The 16,010-nt window shown below is 45.3% G+C and overlaps 1 protein-coding gene across 1 annotated transcript; it reads right to left on the reverse strand.

The window, feature by feature from the left end:
* Window positions 1-7,453: 7,453 nt before the first annotated feature.
* LOC143363725 (uncharacterized) lies at window positions 7,454-14,356 on the reverse strand. The gene is made up of 3 exons (XM_076804271.1): window positions 14,036-14,356; window positions 9,073-9,117; window positions 7,454-8,968 (listed from the first exon to the last, which is right to left on the reverse strand). Exons 1-3 carry the CDS (start codon window positions 14,354-14,356, stop codon window positions 7,454-7,456), a joined length of 1,881 nt encoding a protein of 626 aa, XP_076660386.1.
* Between the last annotated feature and the right edge of the window lie 1,654 nt (window positions 14,357-16,010).

A 16,010-nucleotide genomic window follows, 5' to 3' on the forward strand; every position in this document is an offset into this window, starting at 1 on the left:
GCGCGACCGCGTGACTTAGAATAAAGACACGACCACACCACGTGTTCACTTATCAGACGGCTAGTTTCCTTTCCGTTCGACCAACCGCGATCCGAAATCCCCCATTTTGGGATAGACCCAGCCACTTACAATTACAAAATTAACCCACAAAACTTCAAGGTAACGGATCTCGTATATTTGTTAAAGGAACCGGTGAAAGGCAAATTCAGCGATCAGTATACTGGACCTCACAAAGTTATAGAAATGCTACCTAATCAAAATGTAAAGATTCTAATCAAAGGAAATCCTTGTACGCTACACATAAATAAACTAAAATTAGCACACCGTAGACCCGACTAACGATACGATACGACGGAAGACGACAGGACAGACGATGACAAACCATGCCCATTCCAAGGCCAAGTTACCGCCCAGAAGAGGAAGAACTGAAAGAGTTTTACGGGCCAATAGACGGGGTGGTGCCAACCGACTACCCCGAAACATACCGGAACTTGCTAAATCTGTATTGCGTGGTCGTACCGTTGCAAGAGCCGTCATACATCTACCATCAGCATACGCTGTGTAGGAGCTGCTATGGCCGCCTAACGCAGCGGGAGCAGTGGCATTACGAACAAGGGGGCTGGCACATTATGTGCCAGCTAGACACGGCCCGGTCATTCGCAAGATGCCGAGACTGCGGCCTACAACTAGGAAGAGTCCGCCAGGCATACGACTGTACGGAGTGCATAGAGGAGCACTTCGAGATGAATGCAGACGAGTGGTGGTTAATTCATACGGGCTACGCCCAGGAAGTGATCACCCGATGGTGACAAGGACACCCACCACCATATATACATTTTCTTCAACGTAGTATATTATCTAACATACACATACCTCATGAAATAAACACTCATACATACCCATACAAATGCGTAAAAAAATAATTACCCCAATAAAAATCATAGGACATTCCTTTTGCTAGAAGGATACTGCTGCAACAATATGAGAAGCATGCTAATCCATCGGACCATGGCCCTATGTAAATAAAAATATCTAAAATTTCATAGCAGAATGTTTCTACCACTATTGTCACAACTAACACACCGATAGTATTATTCATAGAAATAACTAAGCGAAGAACCTTACTCCAAACTAACGGATGCAAAATAGATAACAAGATGAAATGCTTCTTCACTCACATAATAATTCAGAATACCTTCAACAGGCACTCTTTCGTTATCATCATGCTAATTCCTATAACTCTACTATAACAACTTAAAAGATAACGCGATAATCATTTGTATAAGCATTAGAAGAACGATGCGTTTGCTTACAGAAAATGTTAAACGTGACTACCTTATCTCTCAAGACCGTTGACGACTGTAACATTGACCACGTCGCTACAAGGGCGGAAGAATTCTACATTCAGCCACTACAGCTATCAGATTACAGTTACGCGGACATCATCCAATGCAAGGTCGTAATATCTAGAACAGTCAGCTACTGCGGTATGCATTCTCATATATCGGCAGTACAAAACGGGATAAGCGAATATTTAGAACTGATAACAGAAGAAGAGTGCAGAAGAATGCACCTGTACGGCACTTGTCTGGAACCCACTGGGAACATAACAAACAGCTTAGAAATGTATGCAAATTTGACTATTTTTCAAAGTAACAAAAACAGTTCTCTGTAATTAAATATTAGAATATTTTCCAAATACCACGACATGTAATCCTTTACTTACCACTAGACGATCAAGCCATATTTTCATTTGGTTGGTAAATCATGTCGCGTACTTATAAAAATATTAACATATTAGAACATGTATTTTTCACGGTATAACTAAACTCGATAGCAATGACCAATTTTGAACTGCAATGATACCGAATTTACGCTTTCAACAATCATTACTTTTTACTAATTCTACAAGATCATATTCTACAATTTACACACGGGTCATCATGAATTCTCGAATGTTCATACTTCGAATTTCTGCAAGGTTTTCGAAGCCCCGAATCCACAATGCGGCGGCGCACAGTGGGCAATTTGGACAAAATCGGATTCAAAATCAAAGAACTTTCGATAGAAATGAGGTAGAGCGATGAAATTTTTTTTAAATAAAAGCTGAAACTTTGTAGAATATGGGAAAAATAGGGAGATTATTACCATCCAATCATTTCAACGAAAAAATGACTTCATTAGTTTTTGTCATAAAAATCTATTTTTTACAAAATCCTGAGATTGAAGACAAATTTTGAGACCAGATTTGAAATCAGCGTGAAAAAATCTATGGGAAATGATGTATAGCATGTTAAAAAAAAAATTTTTCCGCGCGTGGTATTGGAGAAACCATAATTTTCTTGAAATTGTGCAAGTTTAACGAATTTTCTCTAGGTTAAAAAACGTTTGTACCATAATCTCCCTATTTTTCCCATATTCTACAAAGTTTCAGCTTTAATTTAAAAAAAGTTTCATCGCTCTACCTCATTTCTATCGAAAGTTCTTTGATTTTGAATCCGATTTCGTTCAAATTGCCCACTGTGCGGCGGCCTGCATGGAGAAAAATTGTTCAAAATCTTCATCCCGACAACATATTCAAAGAGCTTCGAAGTCGATGTCGTGTGACTTCTTATGCAGAATTACCTATAGATATGTATTCATAGAATTACTCAATAACATATTTTCCCTTCTGTTATATGACTTCTTACTGTATTTCTAAATACCTTTGCTATTTTTCAATTTCAATTTGAAAACCCTACGAACTTTCATCCCTACCCAATATCATGTGATAATGATATTTTATATTGTATTGTGTTTTTGTTTGTAATGTAGATGGAACAGATTCCCACCGACACAGCGGCGGTGGTGCCAGCACCGGCGGGGGTGGTGCCAGCACCACCGACGGCTCCAGCAACGCTGTCACTACCGGCGGCAGTGACGGCGGCCGTCGCCCGCCTTAGGATTGGGAGGCCAATCGCAAATGTAGTGAGTAGACGGTATATTTTATCATTCGTAAAGATTTATTATTTATTTCTAAAACGTTGTAACAGACCTGGCTGCGCCAGGACTGTTCCGAGCCGAACACGGCCGACGGATACCGAGATCCGCCGGCACCCGCGAGCGCCCCTGCGATCCCCGCTCCTCCGAACCGATCTTGGCGGGAACCGGAACCCGCCATGACGAAGTACCGCCGCGCCGGATACAGGACGACGCCGGAAAAGCCGGCCGCGAACCGTACCGCACCGCACCCCTCGCCTAGAAGACGAGAGAGACGAGCCGGAAAACGGTCTCTTTGGCTTTCCGCCACGCGCGAGTACGGACGTATCCGAATACGATTGCGAACCGAAACCGAAGCGAACCGCCGGATCCTGCCGAAAACCGCTCTGCCGCGACGCCGAAACCGCCGGAGTTTAACACGCGTAGTCCGCGTACCGATAACGTCGATATTCTAGCCGGGAGTGCACCGACGTGTGTCTGCAGACCACAGCACCGGCCACGCCGCAGCGTGCCGAACCTCCCGAAGCGCCGACCCGACCGCTGAGCGATCGAGACCGGACCCAGGGTGAGTAGCCTTCCATCCTATTAACCCGATACCTCCGCTTCCGCCCCCACACCCACGGAGAGCGAACCACCCGCGACCGACACCTCGCCGCCCGTCCTGGGGCACGGGCTCTCCGCCCGCCGAAATTACACTGGTCCGGATACGCCGCTGCGCACGGCCACGACCCCACCGTGATACGAGTCACGAACCGCGACCGCCGACCGCCGAAATGCGAAGCCGGGCCCGCGACGAACATTCCGCGTGAACGTGTCGCCAAACCGTCCTGCTCGACCGCCCGCGCCCCGCCGTAACCCTCGCGTTATCCTGCGTGAACCCTGGCACGGCGAGCCAAATCCGGCCGCGAGGAACCCGTTGTTACGAGATCCGCCGGGAAACGGACTCGTTACAACGTTACATTTTTTCCAACAGAAAATTGGAAACGGCCGCGGCGGCGTTGCCAACCCATCCGCTGCCTCGGCATCAACGCCCCCCCCCCCCCACCCCTCCACCAAGCCCCGTCATCCAAATGACGGAAGAAATGCTTGTGAGTTAGAAAAACATAAAAATATGTTATATATATATGTTAAATATAAATCTTGTATATAAATGTTGTGTACATGTTTCAGTCAAAGCTCATGAAAAACATCAGAAGAAATTCTTATCGAAGAGGGGGCCGGCGCGGTGGCCGCGGCTGGCGAGGCGGCTACAGGGGGCGCGGAGGCCGCGGGGGGCGTGGCGGCAGCGGGGGGCGTGGCAAAAAATGTATTACAATAAATATGTAAAAAAAATATATTCTATTATGTTTTTTTATTTTCCTAACTTTTCCTTTTTCATATCATCCTCAAAATATGCATCCATTTTTTCCCCATTTTTTCTCCTCGGCATTATCGAGGAATGATTCGCGGCATCCCGGACCCTTGCTATTCTCATCGGTACACGTGCACGCCGACCTGGCGGTGTGTGAGTGTGCCGAGGCACGGCTGTTCGAACGAAGCTACGGCAGGCATCATGCGACCGAATAATGCAAAATGTTGCTCGAAAATGCAAGAGTAGGACCTGTTTGATGGCGAGCGCTCTAGATTTATCTTTTATATAGCGCTTTTGACTACTGATAAGCCCCATCTTTGCATTATCGAGGAATGATTCGCGGCATCCCGGACCCTTGCTATTCTCGTAGGTACACGTACACGTCGACCTGGCGGTGTGTGAGTGTGCCGAGGCACGGCTGTCGAACGAAGCTACGGCAGCGCCGTCGTTTACGATGTCGGCCACGCGTGCTCAGATCGCCTCTCTGACAGGCATCATGCGACCGAATAATGCAAAATGTTGCTCGAAAATGCAAGAGTAGGACCTGTTTGATGGCGAGCGCTCTAGATTTATCTTTTATCTAGCGCTTTTGACTACTGATAAGCCCCATCTTTGCATTATCGAGGAATGATTCACGGCATCCCGGACCGTTGCTATTCTCGTAGGTACACGTACACGCCGACCTAGCGGTGTGTGAGTATGCCGAGGCACGGCTGTTCGAACGAAGCTACGGCAGCGCCGTCGTTTACGATGTCGACCACGCATGCTCAGATCGCCTCTATTGTCAGAGATAATGCGATCGAATCAGAGAGGATACTCGGAAAATGCCACTCGACACTGAATGTGGAAAGTGCACCCAGCTCCCCATACTGGACGAAAATGTTACTATTTAGCTTCTTCTAGTGGCCGTTATAGCGGTACTATCGATTGTTCAAGGCCACCTGGGAAAACTGGCCCTTAAGAATATAATATCCTTTTGTTTACCTTTTTTTCTTTTTTGTTTACCTTTTGTTCTTGGAATAGATATATTAATGAAAAATTATGTATGTAGACATCTAATTGAAGCTGATTTAATTTAGCTGCTGGCCAACGATACAGCATTGTATCGGGATATGATTTCATTTCATTAATCAACTCATAATAATACTGTTTTGACATTTGTTCCAAATTACTTTCGGTGGTAATCCTGGTAGTAACGCATTCTCGGAAAAATAGGTATCTGAAATAATTAAAAATATTTGTGAGTACTATATAAAGTTGCAACGAGACACATACGTCTCGTTGCCGTCGAGTTTTCGACCAGGCCCGCGCCAATCAGCCGCGAGAACCGCCGCGCGCCAATCCGCGAATCCGGCCCGAGCGCGGACCAATCGACGTGTGCCGAAGATTCGCGAACGAGCACACGAGGTCCGCGCTCGGGCTATAAAGATCGCGACGAAACCACCCGAGAGCGGAGTTGGTCTGGAGCAGCTCTCGGGCGAACACCCGAGCCCAGGTCCTCTCGCAGCCGCGCAGAATCGTGCCAGCCTCGGTATACTACCGGACGAACACGCCGAAGCGCTGGGACCGGCCGAGGCGTACGTGGGTTTACGTCCCATACGCCAAAACCGAGACCGCGAGTAGGTTCTGGGAGGCAGTCGATCGACGGCCTGCTCTTTTCAGAGCACCGTAGTTTCGACACTCCGGACCGTCCTCCCCACTCCTTGGACCTGTTCCCGCACCCCGCGCTCCTGACCGGAGATTCCGCGCCTCGCTCCAGGAGTCTAGTCTCCTCGCAGCAGCGTGCGGAGTTCGCCTCGCGGTATACTACCGGGGACGAGCGACCTCGCCGGTCTCGAGTCGTAGGCGCGAGGTTTACGTCTACGTCTACGTACTCGAGCCGCGGCCGCGCGGGGACGACAAACGGGGCGTTCCGCGAATCCCGCGAATCCTCTCCGCGCCCCGCGAGCCCAGCCGACGCAGTAAATGTCGCCAATCCACCATCATTTGCTGGGCCGCGGCCGTTCCGATCTCCTCGCCGAGGCGACCGCGCGACGGGAATCGTGAGGATTCGGGACCGCGCCGAGAATACTCGACGTTGAGCGAACCCGGCTCGCCCCGCGCTCTCCGCGCCGCCGTACCGCGTACCGGACCGAAAATTGCTCCGTTTTCTGCCGCCGTCCACCGGCGGACGGCGCCCGCCGCCAAATCCGGGACCCACCGCGAGGTTCAAACCAGATCCGTCGATACGGAGCCCCACCGCTCCCGCGTAGAGTTAATTAGTTATAGAGAACCGACCGTTCGGTTCGGGGGTAATAAATAGGTTGTTAATTATGCTATTAATTAAGATAAGGGGTTCACGGGGGCGTAGGTTAAGTGTTCGTTACGCATCGAGCGTCCACCGTACATTTTATTTTCGTTTCTGTACACTAGGCCGGTCCAGAGACGGGCCAGATCATCGGACCGATCCGGGCCGGGGCCTCCGGTAATCTGGAAATCGGCCAAACCGCCGTGGATGCAATAAATTCTGTTTAGTTTTATTATTTCAACCAGGTGTCTCATTTAACTACCTGTCACCCCCCTCCCCGAAGAACCCTGGCCGCTGAGCCAATCCGGGGAGGGCTTACCCGTCTCGCTACGCATCCCGAGCGAGACGCGTACCGTTACAAAGTTTAGAGTACTAAAATAATACTATACAATACTGCACGGAAGATATTATTGATTATAACATAAAGTTATTTGTTTTCCATGCGTATCTTATTTCTCTCGTATCTATATATAATAACATTACAATTTATCATAACACGAGAAATATGTAATGTACGATGTGCAACTTGGAATAAATTATACTGTTTCAAAATGAACCAGCACAGCGATAACCAACTGGGACATTCCCAATATGTTATCGTCTTCTTCATCCGTCGACGATTCGTTGGAAACGTTCATGGCCTCCAATGGCATTCGGTAACATTTTGCCCTAACATCTTCCTGGCTAACATATGTTATTTCAGTGCTCAAAGTATCGCATTTAAAAATTTCTAGTGCTGGAGATAACAAGGCGATATCATAGAATGCATCAACTTGTAGAAATCTTTGTACACCTAAGCGAAAAGAATTTTCATGGGGACTAATAGATGAAATTATTCAAACTGTGCCATCGTGAAAAATGCAGCAATTATCGCGCTCGTCTGTGCCAACCAATAAGCTGTGAATTTGAAGTTTGCGGTAAGAAATAGCACCACTACTATTATGAAACATCATAGATGCCTGAATGGTGGTTGAAGAATCACCACCTCCCTTATTACTGCCATGATGTTCTATCTCTCTCATTCTATTAGAAAATTGTTGAAGGGGTTGTCCTGGCTTTCTGCAATATTTTCTAAAAATGGACATGTTGCTTTCATACGGGAAAGCAGAAAATGAATCTAATGTACCAAAACGTCTGACGTCATCCGCCAAGTGGAGAAGACCGTCGACATTATAAGAATTAAAAGTTGGGCCATAGAACTTTTCACAACGACGAACAAATAGTTGCAAAGCTCCTTCTGCAAACTTTAAATATTTGCTAACAAAAACCTGTGAAACCATTATGGCACTGTGCAGAAACAAGAAGTGTCGATATACATTATCCTTCAGCACTCCATAGGTGACAAATGGAGCAGTATACAAAAGAAATTGCCGAAATTCTGTTGCTTTAAATTTGCAAAATAAATCTATTGATCTAGGACGCCTTGCAAACTCGGATGGACAATATTTATTGACCCTTCTCATTCTCTCTGAGATTGTGAAAATTTGTCGAGAAGATAATTTTGAAAATGGGGAATATTTGCCACACACCCAGGCAGATAACAATTTTTTAATGACACCTAGACATACGAGATGCATATACTCGAATGGCATCTGTGATACCATTCCTATTGGCATCAAAGCTAATGGACTTTGACCATCTTTATGATGATCCTCATCGGAACACCTGGTATATTCTTCATCACTTCGTAAAGGATGTGTAATACCATTGAAAACCTGACGACCTCTTTCCTGTGTACCACAAACTTTGCACTTGGAACAAGGTCGATGAGACATATGGCCTTTGTGATGAAGTATAAAGGCTCGAGCTGGTGCATCAGCAATAAAACACCTTAATACGACTGGAATTTTTTTCTCGTGGAACGTAATGCCTCCATTTGAAATTATCAAGTTTATGTCAGAGACAAATTTTTGAAGATAACTGTTACAATCCTTGGGTTTTTGGGTGCCTTTATAAATCCCTACTACAATGGGTTTACTATTTAAGATATTTACAATTCTGACTTGAATAGGCCAAATTTGAATTGTATTGGAATTATCTAAACTACATCCGTCCACATGAAAATCCAATTGCAACTCTCCAGGAATTACTGGAGAACATTGCGATAACTGTTTAACTATTTTCAACTCTACATCAAAATGAACATACTCTCCTGGTTCTACCACAGAGGTGACCACACTGGTACAAGGTGTACCAATGAGCGTTCTTATATCTTTCGGCAAACTAGAAAAACACGAATGGGTACGTAGAAGAGATAAGATGTTGTTCCCCTGAGTGTGCGTTAAATTATTGTCCACAAAGCAAGATGCCAAACGATCACGAAATGATACTTCTGAAACATTACCAGCGGACTCCCAAACCACATCATCGCATGAAGAGGTAGAAGAGGTAGATCATGCGTGAATGAAGATGTGGTGGGAATATTAAGCAGACTTTCATTATTATTATTACTGACAGGCACGGATAAAGAAGTCGTGCTAGGAATGTCCTGCAGATTACACTGTCCAACACCAAAAAAATTTCGCAATACCTGTTGGGTGATTCTTATACACTTTGTCATCCTAAAACCGAATCTGAAAGTAGAATTGCTCCATCACGCAACGTTTTCGAAAAATTTTGGTTTTTGTAAAAATGCCCGATTTTGATACGAAACGACGTGTTACGCAAAAACTACATACGCGAGAAAGTTCAAATTTGAGTCAAGAGATAGAGGGGACTCTCCTCTACATATTCATATAGTCAATTATATTTTTATGTACTTCCTAATAGTTGTAAATGGTTGTTAAAGTTTCAAAATGTGCCGACGCGGGTACTTTGTACGCTCTATTTTTGTATTTATGTGAAAAATCCTTTATCTAGCAGGAATTTACTATACAGGAATGCATTCTACAGACATTTCTGGTAAAGAAACCATTCACGAAAAGTATTTGGTTCCCTTAATGTACGAGAAGGATCAGAAAATGTTAATTGACAGCGTGTGCGCGACGCGTTCGCGCCAGACGGCCATTGCAGCCTTTTCGCGACTCGCCAGGGCCGTCGCTATGCGTAGTCGACGTTGGTAACACTCAAGTATGTCTTTGCTTACTATGCTTAATTAAATACATTTTTTTTTGTCTTTTTGGGTGCCAATCATTACAAAAGATTATAAAAATACGAGTTATATTCACATTTCATTGTGGAAATGCTTAATAAAGAAAATTGACCGCAGCAATGCGGTGACTGGAAAATTTTATTTTCAGTAATTGTTGTCTTATCTTTATAATTGTAATACCAATGGACATTCAAGATTCTTCCGATTTGTAATGTTTTATGTTACTATTATATTTATGTTACTACTATACTTAGACACATATTACAATATATTCTGGCTACGCTTAACGACGGTGCCGGAGTTTCTACGCTCGAACGTCACCGACACGTAACTGACGATGCATATCGATTCGTCAGGTGGGTAGATCGGCGCTACTACCCGTGCTGCTTAATTACGCGCGTACTATCGGTAATGAATACATCACACGATTAAAATAAGTCCAAACACTATGTAAATGGGACTTTTTTTATCGATTTTATTGATCGAAGTACATAATTAAGACATAGATCGCTCTATATTAAATCGATAAAATCTCGCGGAAGTGTATAAATCAGCCGGACTGTTTTTGTTATATTCATGACGAAATTATTTTAAAATCAAAACAAGGAATACAATTCCAGCATTATTCTTTCATCAAGATATTTCAACAATGGAAAAACGTTACAAAGGAAAAGACTTATGTGCGGATGCTTGCTGATTACTGCTGGGCACTGTGACGTTGCACAAATCACGTCGCCCCTTGGCGCCCCAAACAACCGAACGAAGGGACCGGACTGCCCGAAAACAACGTTATCGCGAATAGAACCACGGCTCGATAGGTTAGGAAGCGCTCCCCGAGGAACTCCCGAATCAACGGGAGTTCATTTGCTCAGTTCAACAATCAGCCATTTGCAAGGGGCCTCGGCGAGGGTGGTGTAGGCGCCCCCCTCCTCCATACCGGGGGAGATCGCGGATCTACCCCGAGTTCCAATTTTGGGATGATTTTCGCGTAAGGTCTGGGGCCCAAGGACCCGACGTAGGAACGATCCTGCGGGTTACGAATTTCGCGCCAGTCGCGCGCCCTATTAGAGGAAAAGCCGGACTAGGGCGCGGAGTGGGGATACGAGGACCCTGTCGTAACGCGAACGGACCCGGAGGAATTACTGTCGCGGTGACTTCCGTACCGAGTCGCACCCGGAAAATACCGAGCCAGCGCAGACTGCCGTGTAGTTTGTGATACCGCATTATTAATACCGATTGCCGTAAACGCGAAGTGCGTGCACTCTACTACCGAGCTGCAGCGGTCCCAGGATCTCGATCCCGTCACGAGTCGAGCGTAGAAAACCGGAGACCATCCCGAGCGAGACGGGCAGAACCGCGACCGAAGGCGGAATTATATCGAGAGGAACGGTGAGTCCCCTAAGTGACCGTATTCGTTTGTTTTTCGCGAGTTGGTTCGCCTGGCTCTACCGGGGAACCGACGAGGTCGGCCGACGACGATTCCGTACCCTCGCGGCAACGCGAGCTCGCGGATCGCCCGTCGGGCGCGTAATATCGCGTCTCGTTCGTCTCGAATCCATCGGTACTTTGAGCCGCGGCACCGGGTTCCCGGAAAAATACCGTGCAGAAGTCTTCCTCGGAGGAGCTGCCGCCGTTAACGTTTGCAACCGTCCGTCCGTTACGTTACTTCTCGCGTTATTCCTATCGAGCCGTCGCGTAGCCTATCGTGAAGTTTTCGCCGAGCGTTCGCCGTCCGTCGGAACCGAAACCGCGCCGCGACAGTCATACCGTAATCGCGCCGACCACCTGCGTGCCGCGAATCCCTCGCTTCGGCGAGGGGCAATTCTCGTGCCGATCTACCGCACCCCCGCGGCGTATTTTACCGATCGACAACAGCGCGTGCGAACCCTCCACCTTATCGCAAACTTTGTACGAAGAGCGCGGGCTCTCGGGTGCGGCCACGTGGCCGCGGCTTTGTAAGATCCGACGCCAATAAAATTGTAGAGCCCAGCCCGACTATCGATCTTTTTACCTGCGCGGTCCGCCCGGCCGTGAGGGCTGTCCTCGCTCCTTTCCGTGTCCGAACCCCCGACCCTTTACGCGCCTCTCGACATTCTCGCGGTTCCCGAAGGTTCACCTCCCGCCCCCAGCTTCGGCGAAGGGCGGACTTCGTCCGCGTTTCGCGTGGCACCCTTCCGGTGCCTGGCGCCCGAGCAGCAGGCTCTTTGCGATTTCCGAGAACCTTCGGGAATCTGTTAGTACCGGGAGGACCGCGTATTCACGGCCGTACGCGGCCCGGCCTCTGAGCCCATAAATTCCCGGAGTGGACCCCGCCCCCGCCTTCCCACGCGGCGAGTGGAGGTCCACGTTACAGCACTTATTATTGAAAATCGGGATACCAGGAACGAACGTCAAGCAAGGCGGAAACATTTTTAATTTGTTTACATCAGAAATAGGTAAGTTTTTCTATTAAGTTTTCTTTATTAAGCATTTCCACAATGAAATGTGAATATTGTGGATTGGATTTTTGCCGAGGATGGGTGTCACGGGGCGGAATAACGAACTGCGAAACTTCCCAAAAAATATCTTTACTTGTCGAAGTGCTCGAAACGGAGGTTGCTCGGAATCTGTCGAGTCTTCGGTTCTCCTTAATTTTCCTAGAGGCTATGGAGGGGTGAATCCTAGCTTACCCCGGCTGCCTGCCGGGGTGCTGGAAAAACCCAAGGGTTGTAAACTTCGGGGCCCCCGGGCACTGCTCGCCACATGGCTCGGACTCATCCACATTTGGGTTGCAGATGCCCGGGAGTCCCGCTCCATGAATTGGGCCCGCCGAAGGTCTCCGGTTTACGATCCCGGTGCAATAAAATGTACCCTCGTAGGAAATGCCCACAATATAACTCGTATTTTTATCATCTTTTGTAATGATTGGCACCCAAAAAGACAAAAAAAAATGTATTTAATTAAGCATAGTAAGGAAAGACATACTTGAGTGGTACCAACGTCGACTACGCATAGCGACGGCCCTGGCGAGTCGCGAAAAGGCTGCAATTAAGGGAACCAAATACTTTTTGTGAATGGTTTCTTTACCAGAAATGTCTGTGGAATGCATTCCTGTATAGTAAATTCCTGCTAGATAAAGGATTTTTCACATAATTTATAAAGGCAATTGCTGACACAGTAATACACGGCTATCAGGTGTACTCGCTATACGGATGCAGTTTCACCGTGTGCGGAGCCGCATGGAATTCGCTGACGCACCTCCCGGTTCAACGCGCTGACAAGCGGAGACACACGACCCGACCAGCTGACGACGCGACCTCCAACAATCAACCTCGGACCAATGACCCGGATACGTCTGAACTCGGAAAAGATGTTAGAAGCTTGCAACAAATTTCCCTCGGAAATTTGCTTTCTAAGGGGATGGTGTCACGTCCGGTGGTTGGACCGCCAACAAGTAAACCCACAGATGAAGAATTCTAATGAATTATTATGGAAGTCCGATGATGTCACGCGAGGAGAAGTAAAAATAGGATTAAGATATATGTAAAAAATTCTACGCAGTTAGGTAGCGCAGAAAACGACTCTAACTTATCTTCCTGCAAGATACGTAGGTGAAGATCAGTTTACACCCTGAGAACAAACAGGAAGGGTGTCCAATTATGCCAAATTGTAAGAAAAGACGCCGACCGAAAGAAGCTGACTAGTCAGGAGACATCAAGAAGATTAAAAGATGCAAGGTAGAGACTCCTGAGCCAGCATCTTCGAAAAACAAAAGACTGGCCATCCTATAAAAAAGGGGACCAACTCCTCAACACCAGTCAAAAAGAATCAGCCAGTCAGACAGCCATAGTCAATTAGCGATAATCCAGTTAAGTAGTCCAGTTCTTTCTTTTAAAGTCAACGTTAGTTCAGTTTTCGTTTTGAAGTTCCTTGAGTTCTTGTAGTTGTTCCGTGCCAGCCACTCCTGTACATTGCGAGCGAATCCGAAGCCCAGCAGTTACAATATATTGTAAAAGAATCCGAAGCCTAGACGTCGGTAATACTAATATTATTATTGTTATTATTGTTGTCATAAACGAAGTATTTGTAAGCACTCTAGTATATGCACTGTATAAACCATATTTGTAAAATCAAATTTGTAATCTCTGATTCAGAACCACACTTTGAATAAATCAATAATTTTGTTAGATTCGAAATAAAGGTACAAACTTATTTAAACGATCCTCAATTTCACTAACCGTAGCCGATGTATGCTGGTAGGTTCGAAACTGTGTCCTACCCTCTAAAAATCATAATTCATCCCACTTGGGACGTAACACAAGCAACCATAAACTTTCAGGTGACGAACACTGTGTTTTCGGTCCGTCAATATTGCCATGGACACTTCACCTTTTGTTGCAGGATGGCCAATTCTATTCTTCACGTAGCTAGCCGTAGTGACTGCTTCCGCCCAAAATCTCTGGGGTAAACCTGAAGATTTTAACATTGCTCTGATTAAATTTAACAATGTTCTATTTATCCTTTCAGCCACGCCGTTCATTTGTGGTGTTTCTACGTTTGATCTCTTGTGTTTGATTCCTAAACTGTTAAAATATGCAGTTAAATCTTTATTGCAGTATTCTAATCCGTTGTCAGTGTATTCTAATCTCTTCCCAGTTTGGCATTCCATTTTTGTAATGTAATCTTTGATAACTTCTTTTGTCTTTAAACATCTCACTGTAACTGCTCTTGAAAAATCATCTGTGAAGGTTATAAAATATCTACTTCCACCAATGGATGGAACTGGTAACGGGCCACAAACATCTGAGTGTATTAATTTATTTATTTCTTTAGTTTGTCTTATCTTTAGCTGCTTGCAAGGGCTTTTTGTTGCTTTGGCTATGTTACAGGCATCACATGTATACTTGTCTAACTTGGTGTTGCTCAATCCAATTACTCGGTCACCATTTGACAATGCTCTAATCGCATCATTATTGACATGACAAAAACGTTGATGCCATATTGCTTCGTCTTGAATACTCAAATTATTCACTTCTGCTGTATTTTCATATGATGTTTGTACTTCAGCCTTTATTATTTACAAGTCATTCTTTTTGTATGCTTCACACATAACCTCATCTGTCAACGTGTTTCTTATTTTTACCTTTCCTTCTTTGAACACTAATTCTTTGTTCCTCTTTTCTATTTGAGAAACAGACATTAAATTCTTCCTGAGGTTTGGTACGAAGTATACATTATTCAACACAACACCCTTTGTTTCATATCCAACAAACGTCTCGATTGTCACGCTGCCAATGTCCATTGCATGTAATATTGCACCTGGTCTATATGGGTCAGCCGCTGTATTTATGACTTGTGTATTAATTTCCTGGAAACTGGAAAACCAATCTCTCCGCGTACTTCCGCTGTACAGAATCCACACATCTTCAATGTTGATGGAGTATCGCGTAGCATAGATATATGTATATATGGAGAGTATCGAATGCGCGCGCACCACTCGATAAAACAAAAGAGAGAACGGCTCTCCCGCGTAAAACAGACGAAGGGCTCTCTCTCTCGCTGACCATGAAACAACGAGCATGTAGCGTTTTTGTTCAGTATATTTATATTTAATTAGTTCTTTATTGTTTGTATGATGTAAAGTTTATTCCAAGAAGATTAAAGTTTATATATTTAATGAACGGAGTCCTGTGATGTAACACCTCAATCCCACAACAAATGTCGACTTGATTCAATGGCACTAAGAATGAGTCATACTTTACTTTTGATTTCGGATCAAATTTTTTCCTCTCCTCTACTCTGGTTCGACAGTCCCAAGCTATATGTCCTGGTTTCTTGCATGTATGATTTCTGAATTTGTTGAAATGTTGTACCTTATGTTCTTTCGTATCTGTTCTCTTTGAGATTTGGAATGCCTCTTTACGCGTACTTCCTTCATCCTGTTGTCTAGATACCCTTCTACCATATTCCGCTAATATAACTCCTTTGACTTCTCCTGATGTAAACTTGTCGTCAGGCAAGCTTGCCAATGCCATATTCAGGTTCTCGTAACTATCTGGAAGACCTGCTAGTAGTACATATGCCAAATCCTCGTCTTTAACCTCTGCTCCTGCCTCCATTAGGTTATTTGCAACTATCTTTGCTCGTGATATGTACGACGACATGGACTCATCTGATTTCATCTGCAAATGATGTAATTCTCTTTTAAGTTGAAGGATTCTTACCCGAGACTTTGGTTGGTGTACTTGTTCTAGTGATTTCCAAGCTTCTCGTGCAGTTGTACTGTCTTCAATATGAATTTGCTGTGTGGGTTCTATGTTTAG

The sequence above is a fragment of the Halictus rubicundus genome, unplaced genomic scaffold (genome assembly GCF_050948215.1).
Source record: "Halictus rubicundus isolate RS-2024b unplaced genomic scaffold, iyHalRubi1_principal scaffold0107, whole genome shotgun sequence".
NCBI classification, from domain to species: Eukaryota; Metazoa; Arthropoda; class Insecta; order Hymenoptera; family Halictidae; genus Halictus; species Halictus rubicundus.